Source organism: Copadichromis virginalis, linkage group LG7 (genome assembly GCF_057382275.1).
Source record: "Copadichromis virginalis isolate Kocher_CV1m ecotype Utaka linkage group LG7, C_Virginalis_male_GT1.1, whole genome shotgun sequence".
NCBI lineage: Eukaryota > Metazoa > Chordata > Actinopteri > Cichliformes > Cichlidae > Copadichromis > Copadichromis virginalis.
In genome coordinates, this window is record NC_140624.1 from 49,418,935 (window position 1) to 49,438,101 (window position 19,167).

At 44.3% G+C, this 19,167-nt stretch overlaps 1 protein-coding gene across 4 annotated transcripts; it reads right to left on the reverse strand.

The window, feature by feature from the left end:
- Positions 1-504: 504 nt before the first annotated feature.
- Positions 505-18,792, reverse strand: zbtb7c (zinc finger and BTB domain containing 7C). 4 transcript variants are annotated; one of them, XM_085463910.1, is made up of 4 exons: positions 18,696-18,792; positions 3,673-4,403; positions 2,916-3,583; positions 505-2,502 (listed from the first exon to the last, which is right to left on the reverse strand). In XM_085463910.1, exons 2-4 carry the CDS (start codon positions 4,384-4,386, stop codon positions 1,881-1,883), a joined length of 2,004 nt encoding a protein of 667 aa, XP_085320036.1. In that variant the 5' UTR covers positions 4,387-4,403; positions 18,696-18,792; the 3' UTR covers positions 505-1,880. The 4 variants fall into 4 exon arrangements, with proteins under 4 accessions (XP_085320036.1, XP_085320034.1, XP_085320037.1 ...); XM_085463908.1 differs by having other exon boundaries at positions 3,673-4,406; XM_085463911.1 differs by lacking the exon at positions 18,696-18,792 and adding an exon at positions 10,230-10,596.
- Between the last annotated feature and the right edge of the window lie 375 nt (positions 18,793-19,167).

Genomic DNA, 19,167 nt, shown 5'->3' on the forward strand with positions numbered 1-19,167 from the left:
CAGGGAGCTTGTAAGCATCCCACCACCACCAACACATTCTTAAGTAGCTAAATGTTAGGGTAATTAAATTGCTTGATATAAAAGTGATGAATGAATGCCTAAATAACTGTGCGACATGAGGGAACTTCTCTGGGTTTAGAGTCTGTGGAGACCTGAACGAGGCCTTCTATAATTACGTTTTATTCATTTGATGGTAAAGTTATTTATTCATCCATAATTGTGCGGACACACGTTGACACGTGATCCCGTGTTGTCTCAACTATAATCTCTGCCTGCCTTTTCTAAATCTTGTGTTATTCTAGCACTTATGCCAAATACACACCTAATCACTAACTTTTGCTTGATGTAAGCCTAAACCCAAACCCTATGCTAATCTTAACTTTAAGCAACAATTTAGCATGTGACCGAGCTTTCCAGAAACCTTTGCCTGGATCTGGAGAAATAAAATAAAAAATAGGAGTACAAACACATTTGACATAATAAAGACAAGAGCAAAGTTGGGTTGTTTTTTAGTTTTTTTTGCATTTAGTGTCTTTATAAAACAGATTTGCAAAATATAGCCAAGGCTCATTCATTTAAATACGCCATAAATAGCAAGAAAATACTTTCCCATTTCAATTCAAATATTTTTTTGTTACTTCTTTATACACGAATCAGAGCTGAACATTAGACGGAAAAAAAATTATTGATTTCTTGCAGCAGAAACCCCCCAAAACAAACCAAAAAAACCCCAAAACCCCCCAAAAAACAAAACACAAGCATACCGTGTAGCTAGAGCGGCAATCGATTAGTCAGAAATATACATCCTCTGAAGACACGTGGTCATAAACATTAAAACAAAATCTTATTCAAGTCTGAAATATCAAAGCACACATCTTTGGATGGATTTCTCATAGTCTTTTAAGAGCTTTTCTTTTCTTTTTCTTTATTTATTTACTCCTTTATTTTTACAACATCAGCAACAGAACTGTAATTAACACCAGCATGGCCAAAAAGTTTGGATCCATATGTACAATAGTGCAGACAAAAGAGCTTAAATGTGAATAAAGGCAGTGGAGGGATCGTAATGCATCATCGTGTCTCCTAATTAAGTTTTCAAGTGGTCTCCCTTTATTTTTAGAAAACTATAAGATGACAACTAAAGCATCCTAGCACCATAGATGCTTTTATTTGGAGAGCGCTGCCCTTTTTCAACACATAAACCCAACGACTTAAAATAAAAACGTGAAATTGTCTCAGTGAAGGGTTATTTATTGATTTATTAAGCTATATTTCAATTTTCTTTTATGTTAATTAAATCTACTTAATGCCATTTTTGACAATAAATTCCCCCTTTTTATACATTTGCGATCACGTGTTTACATTCTGCATTTTAAAGAAACACATTTTTCAGTTTCAGAGGAATCTTATCAGAATTTAAATTTTTTTTTTACAGCGTTTTGAATAAATAATGCAAAAAATATACATGTACGAAAACGGCATCCCTCATAAACAGACTGTTTTGCTTCTTTTGAAGGAATATGTAAACATTCACGGGGATGAAGAAATAGACCTTTTTGTCGCCGTCGGCCACGACATCGTGCTGCAGGTACTCACGGGTGCTGCTAATCACATTCATTTAGAAGAGAACCTTCATTAATGTGAATAGTAAGACCTGTGTTGACCTACTGTTTCGTGCAGATGTGACAGAAGTCTGCTTTTTGATTGAATATCTGTTTGCCGTATCAACAGGCTTCAAGCTATTCATTGACACGTCACTCTCTCTTGCTGTCTCTCTCTCTGTGTAAAAGGTGCTTTAGCTTTCTGGAGCAGATGAGATGCAGAGATTAAAGACATTTTCTTTGTCTTTTTTTTTCATTTTGTCTTCTGCAGACCAGTGTTCATTTGGCCGGCTCAGGGATGGGTGGAGCTCGCTCCAGCCTCATGGCCCAGGGGTTAGAGGTCGCAGCATAATATGGAGATTGGGTAAGCACTTCTTCTCCAGCTAGAGCAAAAGCAAACACTCCCCTCTGCCTCCCAGCTCCCGGCTTCTCCTCCTCCGAGATGTGCTTCCCTTCTGCCCGCAGCTCCTCCCTACTCTCCCTGCCGGCAGCGTCCGCGCTCTTAAACCCCTGACCTCTGTTCCCGAGGCCCAGCAGCTCCCCAAGTGCGTGACTCTTGACCCCCTGGTATGCGGGGCTCAACCTGCTCTCCTCGAACCGGTTGGTCGCAGCAGTAGGGGGACACAGGAAGTTGCCGGGGGGCGCTGAACGCCAAGCAGCTGGCTTCCGTCCCCGCCGGGGGCGTGAGATTCGGCAGCTCTGCCGCTTGATGTGTCGATGCAGGTGGTCAGACCGCGTGAAACTTTTGTAGCAGTGTTCGCACTGATACGGACGGACGCCCGTGTGGATGCGCAGGTGATTTTTCAGGTCGTAGTTGTGGACAAACTTGGAGTTGCAGTGAAGGCAGATGTAGGGGCGTTCACCTGTGTGCTTCCGCATGTGGATCTTCAACTTGTCTTGTCTGAGAAAAGAAGAAAACCGCACACTTTCACAAAATGAGAGTAACACATAAATCCTACACCATTGCCCTTTCAGTCATCGAGTTTTACAAGTGACTGATTTACAAAAAAAAAGCCAACACAGATGATTTCCTTTTAGTGTCAACATTAAAGTTCTGCTCTAAAAATAAAAGTGGAAACTATGCCAAAGTGGGAGGATGTAGGTAAGTGAGATACCACTAATGCAAAAGCAGAGGGGGCTTTCCACTTTACCGTCTTTGATATTCAGATGAGGTGAAAACAGATTAACCTCAGTGAAAAGAGCATGGGGTACTTTTCCGTTAACCCTGCAGTTTACACTCTTTGTATGCTAGATGAAGATGTCAAGATAATGCAAATTGTTAATGTGCAGCAGTTGGGTTTGCTTTCCACATACCTGGTGAATCGTACTTCACAGATTGTGCACATGTATGGTTTCTCCCCTGTGTGTGTCCTCATGTGCCGTGGCAGTTTCCCAGCTCCTTGAATGACCTTGTTGCAGATGGGACATTGCTGTGACGCTTTGGGCTTCATCTTCCTCTCCTCCTCCAGCTGCCAGGGGGGAAACAGCGCACCCAGGTGGGATGCGGAGCTCAGAAAACTCAGGTACGACCGAAAGTCTGCCTCATCCTTAATGGGACCCAGCGGATGACTCTCCGCTGGCACTGACCCTGCGTTCATAGTGCCGTCCAGGTTCGAGCTGACAAACTCCTTCAGCAGTTCGCCTTGGAGCATACTGGGAGGGACTTCATCTTTCATCTCCTCCTTTATGATCTCTCTTTTTACGGCCAGATCAAGGGGTCTGGAGGCTTCGAGTGGTGTGGAGGCAGGGAAGCTGTGGGGGAGCCTGGTTTGTGGTGAAGCCCCCATGTGAGGGTGGTGGGCTGGCTCCAGGAGCTGCTGAGGGAAAGCTGGGAACTCAGCGGCCCACATCGGGGGGTAGAATCCTGGGAGGAGAGGAGAAAAGTTGGACCTCCTGTCCAGTGCTGGCATGCGAGGGTAGAGCCCTTCCTGCAGGAGAGACTCGATGGAGAAATCTTTCAGAGCTCGAGTCTCAATGCTCTCCTGAAACACAAGTTTTAGATACATTAGTTTTAGAGCTTAAATAAGATAAGATTATCAACAAAAACAAGATGATATCCCCTGAATTTCACCTGCTTTCTCATGGTTTCTGGAGACTGCGACTGGGGCGTCTCCCTGTGCAGCCCGAACTGCTGGTGGTACTTAGAGGTGCTCGGAGGTGGCGAATCCTCCATCCCCGGGGGCGTCCGCTCCCCCCTGCTCGTGGAAGACTGGAGCGACCTCTCGCTGACATTGTCCTCTTCTTCCTCGTGCTCATCCTTTCTCGACCCCGCGTCCTCCTCTTCGTCCTCCTCTTCCTCTTCCTCCTCTTCTTCTTCCTCCTCTTCATCTTCCTCCCCTTCCACCTCTCTCCCACCCCCACCGCCACCCCCTCCACCACCGCTGTCCATGATCTCCAGGCAAACGTTAATGATGCAGGGTATCTCCAGCATCTGAGCTGCATTCAGGATCTCTTTGACGTTTGACGCCGTCACAGTCAGCGTGGACGTGTAGGCGAACTCCAGGATGGCTGTGAGCGACTCTGGAGCCACAAAGTCAATTTCATACACAGCCGCGGCGTGATTGGGATCTCCGCCATCAGTAGTGGCCACTGTGAAGAGCTTCTTGAAGTACTGACTGCAGGCGGCCAGGACGGAGCGGTGGGTGCGGTACTCCTGGTCTTGGACGATGAGGATGACATCGCAGAGCAGCCCGTCGCGACGCTGCTCATTGAGGCTGCAGAGGACGTCGCTGCTGTGATTTGGGAAGGGGATTCCGATCAGATCCTCCTCTCTGTGGTGGACCATCTTCTCTCTCTTTATCTCTGCTGGTTGTAGAGACAAAAAGCGGTACAAGTGAAACATCTGGTGGCAACTGAAAAAAGATACAAATTCTGAATCGTCACCGAAATTAATTCTCTTATTCTCGACCTGAAACTTTGCTTTTTACTTAAGCGGGGTTACATTTTGACAAGGTTCCCATCATTTATTCTGCGTCTTTATTATTTGTTAATATTTGTTGAATAATGTTTTAGGGGAAAAAAATTGAATCTAATGCACTATTTTTTTTAATCCCAAAGGTAAGCTACTTTTATTTTCTAATTTAAAAAATAAATACCAGTGAATGGTTTTGATTTTTAATGCAGAAAAAAGTATAAATGCATAATTTAACAACATCAAAAAAGGTATTGAAAAGTATTTTTAAATACTGTACATTTTTACACTTCAGATTTACTGTGTGTAATAAATGTCTTTGCAAATACTTTGATATACTCATCACAAAAGCTCCTTTGACGCTTTTCTCACAACTGACGTTATAAGAAATCTGAAAATACTTTCAATATTATTACATGTTGTTCAAGAGCCCTTTGGTTTTTTTAATATGGGGGGATCTTTCAGGAAAAAGCCCACATGCTGACTTGAAAACAGTACACACAAGTGTGAAATATTATGCTGATCGCTTTAAACAGGTCCTGTTTAATTTCCTGTTGGCATTTGATGACTGGTCACATGTACTTTCACTTTGACTTGAAAGCGGTGAATAATAGTTCTTTAAAATCCACAGAGCTGGCTTCTTGCTTCCTGGCCGTGCAAAGAGCCTGCCCTGTAAACTTGACTTGACTCATCCACGTGGATGGTGCAGGATTTAATGAAGGCATGTTAAAGAAAACAACAAAGCGGGGTTCTGAAACGCCGACGCAGAGAGTGCAGCGGTAACGACGGGTGCTGCTGCTGTCACCGGTGACAAGCGGCGTCCATTCATGGGGTGAAGGCTTTCAAAAAAAGCTTTCATATGCGAATAAGGGGAGTCTCGCCGCCGAGGCCGATAGTGTTAACACAATGAGTGACAGTCTAACTTTATTAAAATATACTGTAGGCATGCTTGTTTGCGTGCCATCTGTGCAGCAAAAGCAACAAGTGGTAAATACAGCATGTCTCATTTCGAGCAAACATCACGTTGGGTAATATTTATTCTTGAATGTGTTATCATCATTTCTTGTTGCAAGTGTGTGAGTTAGGGAAGCCCATCATTTTAATAAGTCCTAAAGCGGTTCTTGATTTTTTTTTCTTTCTTACTTCTTACTTTTCAATTCGAAACTGGGTGGTGTGATAAAAAAGTGTGTGAGAGACGTTCTGTGATAGCGCTTATAACGTCCATCCCTCTTGTCTGCGTCTATCAGATATGAAAAAGAGGCAAGCCGATACGTTCATCGGAACAATACTGTGTGTGTGTGTGTGTGTGTGTGTGTGTGTGTGTGTGTGAGAGAGAGACTGGGATGTGGTGAGAAGTGGAGAAAACGACAAAAGAGGTCAGATTGTACTCTAGATACTGTATCCTGTCAAAATGCTTACTTGCAGTCTATCCTCACTCATTTCACTTATAACGCGGTGCCTGAAAAGCCTGATATATAGCACGTTATTGTCTAAACGCACAGATGAATCTCTTCTCGGTCTGCTCTCTTTCTTCACATTTTCCACTCCACAGCTGCCTGAGCTCCCACCTGTTGATTCACTGTACTGTTGTTTACAGTTCTAGTGATCAAACCTCCGCTGGCAGGGTGCTCATTCATTCACATCTATGAATAGAGCTCAAACTTAGCCATCCGCACTTGGTGGTCACTGGAGGCATGTGTAGATAAATACTTTGAAGCAGCCCCACACACCACAGCTGCATTGTTGACTAAACCGAAATGGGCCAGCTCTGAAGCCACACACACACACACACACATACAGACCCAAGTGTCTCACTTTCTTGAGCTTCCTGCAGTGAATCACGCCAGAAGTAAAAAAAAAAAAAAAAGGAAAAACAAGGAGAAAAAAACCTATTTCAGAAAAAATCCCCAAGTTCACCTGCAGGTGTACAATTCAGGTACCTTACCAATCTTACATGTAGTTTATTCTTGTCGATCTTGTTGCTAGGGAACTGTTGCCATGTTCGTGCCATTGATACAGTGTGGACATAATTAAAATGTCTATAGAGGAGGTGGCAGTGTAGGATATATGTCCGCAGGCACGCACGCCGGCCTCGATGCGACAGTGAAAGTTACAGTGAGCTGGGGGGGCAGAGCTGTTTGATTGGCGATTTGCAAAATGGAAATGATGATGAGGATGTATGCAGCTCACATCACAACTTTACACTTTTACAAGGAATAGAAGTTTTTTTTTTATTGTATTCCCACGCCATGTGCACAACCTCCCTAAAAGTAATAACCTGGCCTGGGCAAAAAGGTGAGAGAATCTCCAGCAGGGAGAGATCAGATGGCCCTAAAAGTTCCCTAACAGGTTGCACAAACACCAGCGGAGGGGCCCCTCCCTGCGACAGCCTGCCAAGGCAAACAATAGTGCAGAGCTTGGAACAACACTGAGTGGATAAGAGCAGGAGAAAACGACTGGGAGGGCCTGGCGAACTCACTGTCTCGCATTCGTTTTTTTTTTCTTCTCCTTTTCTTTTTTTGCTCTCGACCCATCCCACCCACTCCTGGAACTATGGGACACGTGCTGCTGTTGCTGTTTGTTCACCCACTGAACCGACGAGTGCCACTCCCCTCCCCGTTCCCACTGTTTGCCTGCCACTAGCTAGCACTAGCTCTTAGCGGCCGGCCCCTAATTACAATGTGGAGAGGATCTAAGGAGGATGTGCCACATAGACAGGGAGGGGAGGAGGGCACCGCTTTCCCACCACAAGGTCCTGGAGCGACATTTCATCAGCCAAACAAGTCTTAGCCCTTTAGACGCACACGCAACACCCCACCCACCCATCAAGGGGAGCGAGGGCGGCGACGCCTTGAGAAAGGGCACAAAGTGACTCGCCTTCTGTCCCCTTTTCAAACCAACTTCAAGTTATTAGCAATAAAGCTCAACTCGGTAAGTAGTCGTCAGGTTTAACAACCTGCCATAATGAGATGGCTGGATTTTTTTAGTGAATTAAAAAACAAAAAACAAACAAAATTTGTTTTTGATTAAAACTTTTAGCACCTGTCACAATTGCATCACCGCTTTAAAGGAAGAAGTTCCAAGTGTGGGGAAAAAAAAGTTCACACGAGTTCAACTCATTTACTAAACTGACCTCTAATAAAGGCTTTTCCGTCTCCCTCTCTTTCTGCCTTCCTGTACTGGCCAGCATCTCCTCTCATGCCTCACTTAGTCACCAACACTTTCAACTCAGCACTCCCGCCCCAAATTATGTGTCACCTCCATCCAGTGTCGTCTTTCTCCCGAGAACTTCATCTGCTCTCTGGGCACTGACCACCAGCGCCACCTCCTCCTAATGATTCTCCTCTTCTTCCTCTTCCTCCTCACCACCTCCTCCTTCTCTTCCTCCACCTCGCTCTGTCCGTGTTGCAGCTGTATCATCATTATGCCTAGAGTAGAGTGGCTAACTTGTCCCCAAACCTGACCGCTCAGGCCACAAATCACCAGCTAATGTCCATCTCAAGCCTTGTGACGGGCAGACGCTCATTTGGCCTGTGCGCTCCAACACCCAGTGCCTAGTTTATTCCTGTCAGGCCCGTTCATCCACCTGACCCCCATGCTAAATCACCAGCCGCCAGAGTTTACCCCTGTCACCGACTGCCCATAGCAAACACCTGCGAAACAACTGTCACAGGTGGACAATTGCACAGCCAATAATTTACAGTATTGACAGCCAAAATTCACCCCCCTTATTAAGGGAAGACATTCATTTGACCTGCTGTGTAAACTAGTCCATTATCGCCAGTGAAACAGCAGTGCACCTCGAGGAGACACTTCCATGGTTAGTGTTAGTTTTGAGCCTCTAGGCCGCATGAAGGGGGGGAGATTTTTATATTTTATCTTAATTGCTGTCAATTAGAGAAGGTGAGGAAGGAGGACACAATGCCAGTTAAACTTCATGACTGGGGCTTTATTTTCTCTTTGCAGTAATGGTGAAATGTCAGGGTCAAAATCCGAGTATTTAAACAGAAACCGCTGCTTATTTGGAACAGTCAGTGCTTTAGGAATTAGTGTGTGTGTTTTAACAAAAGCACAGAGGTTTTTTTTTAAGTATTGTTAGCATTTAGGTTAAAAAAAAACCCAACTAAACAAATAAACTTTTGAAGCTGTGCACTTCAAAGTAACTTCAAACTACAGATTCACAGTCAAATGCATAAAGTGCCATTAAATACAATGTTATACTGCATTGCTCACTTAATTAATTCAGAAAGTCTGCAGTTATTTGTACCTTTGGCTAGCGCTCAGCCTTGACTGATTAAAAATGAATGATTCATTTAAAGTTAACACTGGACCTGATCCAAGGTCAGTTCAAATCGCACGGCTCCTTAAAGCGCCTCTTTGCGCTAAATGTCATCTCTCGAGCCTTTCAGGGGGGCCCACAGTTACCCGCCTCCGTCTCAGTCACCCCAAAAGTTTACTTTATTGCCAATAAAACAAGAAAGATTTTCAATCACACATATTCAGTTTGAAATAATGGACAGTTTCTAAATCTCATCTGATACTTTCTTCAGTTTGGCCTGAGGAAAGACCCCCAAAAATGAGCAGAGGAAGTTAAAACCCAAACCACAAGTAAGGATGGTACAGTATAAAATGATCATTACAGCATTTTTTTTTTAAAAAGTTGTTTCAGTTTTCCAGTTTGCAGTTATTCACATTTATTTGTATTTTTAAAAGTCAGGCTTTTTAAACTTTACACTTAAACAGGATAATATTGAGTGTCTTTACTAAGCTACACACTGGCAGGTAAAGCTTAAAAACTGATTGGATTAATTGAGATATGATTAATAAATCATTAAGCAGACTTTTAACATAGTGTGTAACTGCATGTAGTTTACCACCAGCACGTCAGCATTACAGCACAGCCTTGTTTTGCATCTCTGTATGCCGCTGAATAATGCTTTCTAAAATGTGCTGGTTGTAGGCAACTGTATTTACATTTTGTTCTGTTCAGTTGGCTCCAACAAAGAATTTGATGTAGAATAAAAAAAGAAGACCAGAAACTTTAAAAACAGCGGCGAGTAAACAGTTACAAGAGCACTACGGGTCACTGCTTTTTGTAACTTTATGAGCTAAGAGGTCTTATAAGCTGACTTGCTGTAAACAATCATTTACAGCTCAGCCTCAAATCCATAACATGTTTTTTTTTGTCTATTTTGTCTGTGCTCTAAAACATGCCCCCTCCCTGCTTTTTAAAAAAATTACCTGAGTATTTGTGGATTTAACGGAGAGTGTCATATAGATACAGAAACTGTAATGTGTAATTACTTTTGGAGACAAAACACGCACTTAAGTCCACCGAAACTACTATGTTTGGCATTTCCAAGATGTGTTGTGATGCTATAAATGCCTGCGCTATTTCCAGCATCTTTACGGCACAGTGTTTACACTGCACAGCCCGAATAATGACACGAGTCGTTAAGTGGTTTTATTGACCTGTTTGCACCTTTTCGGGCCTTTATGGTCTAAAGCGCTCATTTGAAGTGATGCACACAACCCAAAAGTGCAAGCTGATTCACACGGGCGCACACACACACACACATCCTCTGTAATACTCAGAAATGATTACACACACACACCCATGTGGATGTTCCACAAGTCTGACATCCAAATAAATTTGCACATGTCTTGATACGTTCCCCCAGCATTCCACAGATTTCAGCAGGCATCACCTACCGTACCTTCTCTTTCTCAGTTCCTCTCACGTGTCTTTGTATTTCCAGACTACTAAGAAGCTCCGCTGCTCCTCACTTGACCTCTTAGCATAGCTCTCTTTAATTGAAACACAGCTGCCTCGCTCTTTGCCCGTCTGTCAGTCAGTCCATTCACAAGCTCCTCACACTAGATTCAGATACCCATTCACAAAAAAAAAAAAAACCACCCCAGGAAGGAAAAATATCCAATGAAGGGAAGCAAAGCAGCGCAGCAGAGGAGAGCAGAGAGCGATTCTTGGGTTTGTCTGTGTAGCCGAGTGGCTGGTGTGGAGTTTAGAGTCAGGCAGGCTCACTGTTGTGTGTGGCTCATGTAGGACGAGCGAGAGAGTGAGAGGAAGAAGGGAGGGAGGGCAGCAGCTCTGCGCTGTGGAGATGTCGCACCACTAGTTTTTATAGCAGGGTGGGTAGCTGGAAGATAATAATACCCCATCCTCCTCCACAACACAAGTTTAAGCGCAGTGTGTAATAAGCCCATGGCGCAGACACCCTCTGATTTAGGTCAGACAAAATGAATTTTTAGTTGTGTTAGAGTGGATTTTGGTAGAAAGGGACCGGGGCAAAAGAAACCCGAAGGGGTTGTTTGGGGAGACTGCGGGAGGGTAAAAATGGAAAGGAGAAAGAGAGGGAGCGAGAGACAGAGAGAAAAGTTGGGAAAGTGTTTTGTGCACCTCTGTTGGTGAGTCTCAGACTGAGATGAGGAGAAGCAGAAATGCAAGTGGAACTTAAATCAGGTTAGTTTTATTCCCACACCTGCTCTTTTCTATTCTATTAAAAATGAAACTTGAAATAAATCTAAAGCTATTTCCACAGGAAGCCACACACTGACCCCACCTTAGAGAAATACTGATAGCAAGAACTGACTAGTTTCTGGAAAAAGAACCTAATAAATCAACCTATTTTGACCTGAGAGACTTCTGCATAACCCCGTTAAACTAGCTGATTCAGTCAGTGGCGTTAATTTGAAAGGCTGTATTATTTAAAAGCTGTCTGTATCTGAGACAGAATTAGACCACAAACGCGACAAAAGAAAAAAAATACCACAAGCGTCTGTTTACAGACCTTTTATTTTCTCTCTCTCTCTCTCTTTCTCGCTTTGTCGAACCGTTGTTTCAACTAAGTTTCAGAAACCCGGCCGTGAAGAGCAGACGGCCAACGTTAGAGTCCTGTTTTGAGTCAGAAAGCGCCGAGGCAGGGTAACAGTTGGCGAGCACCACCACCTCAGTCTGTGGAGAGGAGGAGGAAGTTCATGCAGAAAAAGGTGTAGAAATAAGCCATTCTGTAAAGGCTCGAGCACAGAGGAGGAAACTCGGTTCGGCAGAAGTTTTGAGGAGATGTTAAACTTCAAGACGAGATTGCCTGTTAAGCTCCTTTCTGTGTTGAGTCAGATGTTTGTGATGGCAAGACGGAGGGAAATAAAAAGGGAGAACAAGTGTTTCCTTTGCCTTTGCTTTCACACACGCGCGCACAAGCCAAATGTTATGACAAAGCACATTCACAGTGTCGAAAAAGCCATTGGGTTTTCCTGTGTGACATCATTAAACCACACCCTTTGTCATACTTCACTGTTTTTATTCGTATAAGTTTTACCGCCTAAGCAATATGAGAGAGAGCGGCAGTCTTGCTGTTTAAAGGCAGCAAGCGAGATCCGAGCAGATGTTCGTCCACGATGGTAGAGCACGCAGCGAGCCATTGTTTTCCTGGTGGCTGCTGGACCTTCAAATCTACTAAAATATTTCTGACCGACCGTATATCATAACCGACAATCAGACAGTGAAAGGAGTCAAATTGTGTTGAGTTAACCTCCACAAACAAGTACACATCAGAGCGTACATCAGACTATGCTATGCCCACTTCCACTTGGGGAAAAAATGGACCAAAGCAAACCGCAGCCCATGCCCACGGTGGTTTACACTGTTTTGTACAGGGTGAGAGCCCAGGCCAGTTCGCATTGGCATCTAGTATATATAAACAGGGTAAGCCACTAACTGCTAGCAGCCCAGCCAGACGGCCAGAAAAACAGCGTTTGTCTTCCTAAAAAGTTCGACTATCTGTTCTAAACACGCCTGCTGCCGTCACAGCAGCGCTCTGTAAGTGGTACCTGTGCGTATTGCTTTGTTCTAAACTCGGAAGAAAAAAAGCACAAAAAAAAGAAGTGCAGGCTTTTGAACTGCAGATTGAAAACAGTCATCTCGTGGTGCTGACATGCAATTTGTTAAACACAGATTTGCCATGCAGCTCTGTGTTTGGTGACAAAACTTCACAAACGTCTATGGCAAATTAATACGCAGCTTAATTTAAAGGCCTTTAAAACTGCTCGTACAATCTCAGCTCTGCCTTTCTTTCTTTTCAGGACAACCTGAACATGTTATATCTGGTGAGAAATGTGCATTAAGGCCAAAAAAAGTGCATCTTCATCCCATATGCAGCGACGAGTTTAATTGGCTTAATCACAAAATAACATAAGCTATTTTTAACTGCTGTGCAAATAACAATCAAACGTTTTTTCTGTGTCTCTCAGTCTTTTGTGTTTCTCTAAGCTAACAACTCATTCCTCCTCCCCTTTCTCCAGGAAAAAGCGGTGGATCTTGCCGCCTGCTCTGTGCGCGCTCACAGTCATGAGGGCTGAGTAAGAGTCATCTGTTTTGTCTGTCCGTCTCTCTGACTGGTGTGTCAGTGTACCTGTTTACTGCCACCTGCTGCTCCCAGCAAGATACACATACAAGGGCACCAGATTGGCACTTTGGATGGGGGATGGGGTGTGAAGCATCATTACATAAAGTTGATATCATGAAAACTTTGGTGCTATACTCAGCTTGGCCTTCTGTGCAGACCATAAACACGGCAGTCCGATTCTTAATACTAAAATTGGCTCTTTTTGGCACGTCTGAGAAGATCTCATCAGCATCTCAGATGGTCTCGTAGCAGCACAGCAGCCACGTATCACAGAGTGAATTTTTACATGTGCCACTGGTATGAAATAGTGTGATCCTAGACTGCTGCTTTTTAGTTCGCCTTGTTTGGCAAACAGGGCCCTGCCTCCGCCACCTAGCGTTTAGGTAGACGCTTCTCAAACTAGCTGCAAAGAGGTATTACAAGGATGCCTGGAGAGTTGAGGCTGTCTTATGGACGCACTTTGGTTCTGAATATCTGCTGGAATCACTTTTTCTTAAGTGTTCCCAAAAGACATTCATATTGTTTCATCAAGTTGCGAATATGCCAAACTGACTAAAGTAGCTGCATAAATATAGATTTCACCTCCACAAAAGTGACCGACCACTTTCTGATGGGATAAATGTGAACTCTGACCTGAAGGGGGTCTGTAAAGCAGTTCTGGATTCTGACTTTTCAAGAAGTACTTATAACTGCTAAGAATCAGTGTTAAAATGCAGCAGTATACACATAGCCCACGAGCGTGCTAAAACAGTTCAGGGACAAGCTCAGCTGACCTTCCCAGGATTAATAAAAACTGTAGAGGCAGACAAACACGACCGGCCAAACTCATACTTTGACTCTGAAGCCAGGTGTGGCCTGGTGTGGGAGAGAAGCAGGAAAGGGAGGCATTCACTACCCCCACTCCTCTTCCATCCAGAGATAGGGCATCGCAGCAGCCTCCCAGGTCTAACATCCCTTGCCTCAAGTGCCAAGGACAGCCAGGCACTTGGAGATGCAATGTTGATTAAACACAAAGGGAGGGTTGAATGTGTTCAAACCCACTGCAAGCTCTGCCTCGCTCACTCGCAGACAAACATTCACAGAGATACACACCCATCTGTCATTGCACTGAGGTCATTAGAACTCACCTTGGAGCATGCCATTTGGGTGAGTGAGACGAGGGCGTTTCCTGTCTGCTGACCTGTCTGTTTTGGGCTTTAACTTTCTCCCATTGGGCCTTCTTTTCAAACAGCCTAATAAATATGGGAAGCTTTGCCAGAAGGGAGGTAAAGAACTGCAAGTACTCAGTGAAAGTCTCACACAGTTGGCTGCACTCCTTTGTATGAATCCACTGAGTGTTTTCTTAAAGGTAAATTTGATCATTCGTCATGTTTGAGGCCGCTTTTTTGAGAAGAATGTATTCAAGGCGTAATAATCCCAACAAAATGTACAAAGAGTCATGGCCCCGCTAGCGCAATTTGACTTCAGAATGGGTTTTGTTGTGTTTGCTGGTTTGGTTTGGTGTCTGTATTTTTGTGTGAGCGTTGTGTACGTGCGTGTTTCGCGAGGGTCGTCAGGTGAATGAAGACAACTCCTTACGGTGATAACGAGAAGGAGGCCAGCCTTGGTGGGACAGCCTCTGTCTGCCCTCAGGTATTGTGTGTATGCTGCACGCATGTTTGTGTGTGTGTGTGCGAGTGTGAGAGAGAGAGCATGTGTACGTGTGTGTGTCAGCAAGAGAGCCCTCGGGCACTCTGGCACCTCCTAATTAAAACCAGTCAGGCTGCAGGGCAGGGGAGACAGATGCCTGTCATGGAACACACACACATGCACACACACACATGCACGAGGTGGCGGACCGCTGTGAACCGCATGCACACTGGCAAAATACACAAGCTCGATGCGCAGGTCAGCTATTTTTGGAGGCGAACCCAATTTCATCCCACCCACTCAGGTATCACAGCAGGTAACTAATCTGTGACAAAACACAAGCAGAACTTATAAAATGATCCACACACGGAAAGCAAATATTCTGAGATAAAGAACGTTGAAATCTGCGTGGACGGGGTTAAAATTAATTTGACTAATCTGGTTAGAAAACAAAAGACAGTGAGCGATGTCTCATTAGAGTTATTTCGACCTGAAACCTGCGTGTTTGTGTGTTTGGCAGCTTAAACTCAAACGCTCTCTCTTACGAAGTTGTGAACCACAGTGGCCTCTAGACTGACACATCTCTGTTTCTCCCAAGCACAGAGTGAGGCATAATTGTTCTGTGTGTGTGTGTGTTACCTGCAAACTCTGTCACATTTTATCTCCCAGTGAAGCACCTCGAGCTGCAGGCGACTACATATAGTACTTAGCAGGCTAACTGCTGTTTGTCTGGGGTAGGTGGGTGGATCAAGGCATGTTGCTCTCCTTTCTCTCCCAGTGATTAGATAGCATAAGCAGGCCAGCTAGCCTAACCCACACACTCATGTCTCTAAAACTGCCATCCAGCCCTGCTTTCTCTCTCACTGCCTCTCACACACAGGTGGGTGGACCCACTTATTCAACCCAGATCTTTCTTTTAGACATTATGAAATCACGCTCTCTTTTTTCCTTCTCCTCCCTTTCTTCTTTTCTTCATCTAACTCCCTGATGCTGAATGACACGCGGCTCTATGCTCTATATGTTTCCCCGCACTGTACGTGCGGCTGTTCTTCGTTTTCTAATTTACCAGCCAGTCATTTTACCCGATTGCCAAACTGCCGAGAGCCAATGCCTTTCTTTGTGCTTGTCGCCAGGTTAAAGCTAGGTGGGTTGCTAGTGGTTACAGGGGCCCTATTTTGTATTATCTAGGTAACATTCAGGAAACACCCACAAATTGTATGTGAAATGCTTCACTGCGCAACCACATTACAAATTGCGGCTGCCACTGACATTTCAGATGTTGAAATGTATGACAAAAATATTTCTCTGATGACTATGACCCTGCTAAGGAATGCATAAAAAAAACCACTACAAGACACTCTGTGATTTAGTAAATACAAAGCAACTGTTGCATTATTAATAGAAGTTCATAACATGAAACAAGTTTCTGTGTGATCGAGTTTGTTTTTGCAGTTTTGCGAGACCTTTCAGATAAAGCACAGACACACACAGCTCAAAAGTAAAGCGATATATTTATGTAAAGCAGTAATAACTTAAAGGAACCCAAATGCCTTGATTATGTTGTTTTTGAAGAGTTTAGTGTCAGGGTAGGTGGTGAGCAGGAAGTGTGAGGCAAGAGGTGTTCCCAGGAAGTCAAAGTGTGCGAGTATAATCGGTCGGTTTATTATTTTTAAGAAAAATACTGGATGTGGAGATGAAAAGGAGGAGCACTGTAAACGGAAAGATGGGATATAGCTTGAAAAGCAGAGGGTGTGATCGAGCCGACCCCTGGGAGAGAAAGGGCCCACCTCCCTCCCCCCGGCTGCTTCTGTCGTTGGAGCCAGGCGCTGTGTTTCGTGAGGAACGCAAAAGTACACAAATCCCACAGAAGGAGCTTTTTTGGCAGGGCTTGGGCCTCCCACCCACGGCAGCCTCTTCAAGCCTCCTCCCATCCTCTATTCATCTGTGAGGGGCGGCTTACTCACCCAGCCCAACTCCACACACACACACACACAGAAAAACACACACACACAACAAAACCTGGACCTCGATCCTACGGAGGAGGGCGGACACGCACGCGTGCACACAAAAATGGCTCCTCTGCCATTGTAGACATGCAAACACACGCAGCACATTAACCTGAACACAAGTTTTTGCGGGTATGCGTCTAACAGATCAGGTTTTTTTGGAGGGCGTTTTTTTTGTCCTCTCTGCTTTCTGAGCAGTTTTCTTAAAGAAAAAGAATCAGATTCAGGACAGCTGCCGTGATGACATCTGTGTCACAGAAGGTTAGCATCAGATTGTGTATCCCTGTGTGGATGCTGTTACATGGGCATGCCCACATGCTGTCAGGTGGGAAGAAGGCGTGCGGACTCATTCACCGTCAGTCTCACAATGAACACATTGCATAATTCTTCAGATGTGAAGCCGCGTCTTCATTCATTTTGACAAATTGATTCAGGGCTGTTAAAATCTCTTAGTCAAGCACTTTTTGTGCCCTTACACGCCGGCTCGCTAAGCTAACCGGCTTGTCGTGATCTGCACGGCATACTGTAGGTGAGATTATACAAACACCGGCTGAAATCTGTCCCGGGTAATGTTTGTTAAACACAGCCGACGTAAGCGAGGCCCTGCAACAAAAGACCAGCGAGGATCAGGTTCAAATCACTAATCCTAGAGAGAGAAAGAAGCAGACGTGGAGCTGTAGTCAGACGAGAATAGGTGTGGTAGCGTCTACTTGATTTTATCCCCATCTAACCTCACAGCAACAGGAAAGAAAGCTCTGTAAGGTTGTTGTTTTTTTTTTTAATTAACAATGATGGCTGATAAGCTTTCAAGCTGATATCTTCTGTACATGCTGCTTTATTGTATTTGAAGTTTTGTTTTGCTCACATTCCCTTTATCATCTCGCACCGCATTTTGAGGAAGCGGCTCATTTTCTAATTTTCCATTCATTTTCATACGATCCATCTAGTTATCTGATAAACGGAAACACACTGCGTATCTAAATTGAGAACCTGGTGTTAATAATGTGGTTCGTGAGCTGTGAAGCTGCTTTAGACCACAGCTGCCTGTTTTTAGGTCGGTACTGGAAACTGAGATCCTTTGTCATAACCTGTTGATTAAAACCACCGCTCGTTTGTACAGTATTTGAAGCATATAGTGCATAATTGCAAGGTTTTTTTCAAATCAGCCGAAGGTTTTGCATTCGCCACTTCAGTTAGGACCATGCCAGCCTTACTAACACGGAAAGCAGGACAGTTGACATCTCGCACAATGATTCAGTCGTGTCGTCTCAAGAATACTTCAGTACCTTGTTACAGTATCGCGTATAACTGCCCTGTAATGATACTCTTGAAGTTATTCGTGGCATTTGATGAGGAGTCACAGGAAGAGTGAAAGAAATGTGAATGTCACACCTCTGCCCCCACATCTGTTGCACAGAAGCTAAGATTGCTCTAAAACGCGAGCGGTGATTAAACGGACTCCTGCCGGACAGATGTTAACCCATGTGTCCGATCGTCTTGTTATTACTTCGTCAGTTAGAGGCATTGTATGATCAGGCTGTGCTCGGGCCGATCGTACAGTCGCAGATGCGAGATTAAAGTCACGTGCAATCAATCTTCGTGTAGTTCTACAAGCTGCTACTACAACAAAAACAAGTAACAGTAAAAAAAAAAAATGATATCAGTCTTTCAATCTGTTCCAGCTCTGTCATGCTTTCACTTGCTTCCTCCCTTGGTGTGCGGTTGCTGTTTGAAAGGGGGAGTCTTTTCACTCACTGTGTGCACATCTGTTGCGAGATATGCACAGAGAAAAGTTTCTGCATAGCTGAGCAGTCTATTTTTTTTACATTTTTTTAAACATATATATTCCATCGTGAAAAGTTTGAAACATGGAGCAATTTGCAATTTTAAATGGGTCGCACAGAAGAGCCCGATTCTGCAAAAGGTCAGCCATCCGTTAGTTTGATTCTGGTGCGCAGGAGGTAGCCGGCAGCTTGTGTATGCTTTGAACTTTTTTGTTTTGTTTTTTTTGTCAGAACAGAGAGAAAATGTGAACCTCACTTTACGACTTTTTCGATGATGACAAATGATAGCATGACAGAGAAAAGAGCAGAAAAGTGAACAGAGACAGCGAGATGTTACTGACCTTTTAAGAAGAGAAGTTTTGATTTCAGTTCCTCTCTCACTCCCTGTCAGGAAACACAGCACTGTCTCAGCACTGGCAGACTTGTGAAAGTGAGAGCAGGCACGAAACACACTCAAATTTGCTCTGAAGGTGTGTCCGTGATTTGGGGGAGTGAAAAGGTACCGCTCCACGAAGCGGTTATCTAAGAAACACAACAAAAAAAAAAAAAACCTGCTACACCCACCAGCCTCAGCCAACACCCCTCCCTCCGTCTAAACCAAAACTATTTGGCAATGTTCCCTACAAGTCCACCTGTGCTTAGGGGAGGGGAGTGACACACACTCTAACACTAAAACAAGCCAAGCCTAAAAACCTGCTTGCACGTTTGACTGGGGTGGTATGATTACAGCTGAGAAATGACAGAGCTTAGCTGTGGTGCTGACTAGAGCTGAGAGAGTGCTCTTGGGCCTGACCAGTGCCTGAAGGTCTCGAG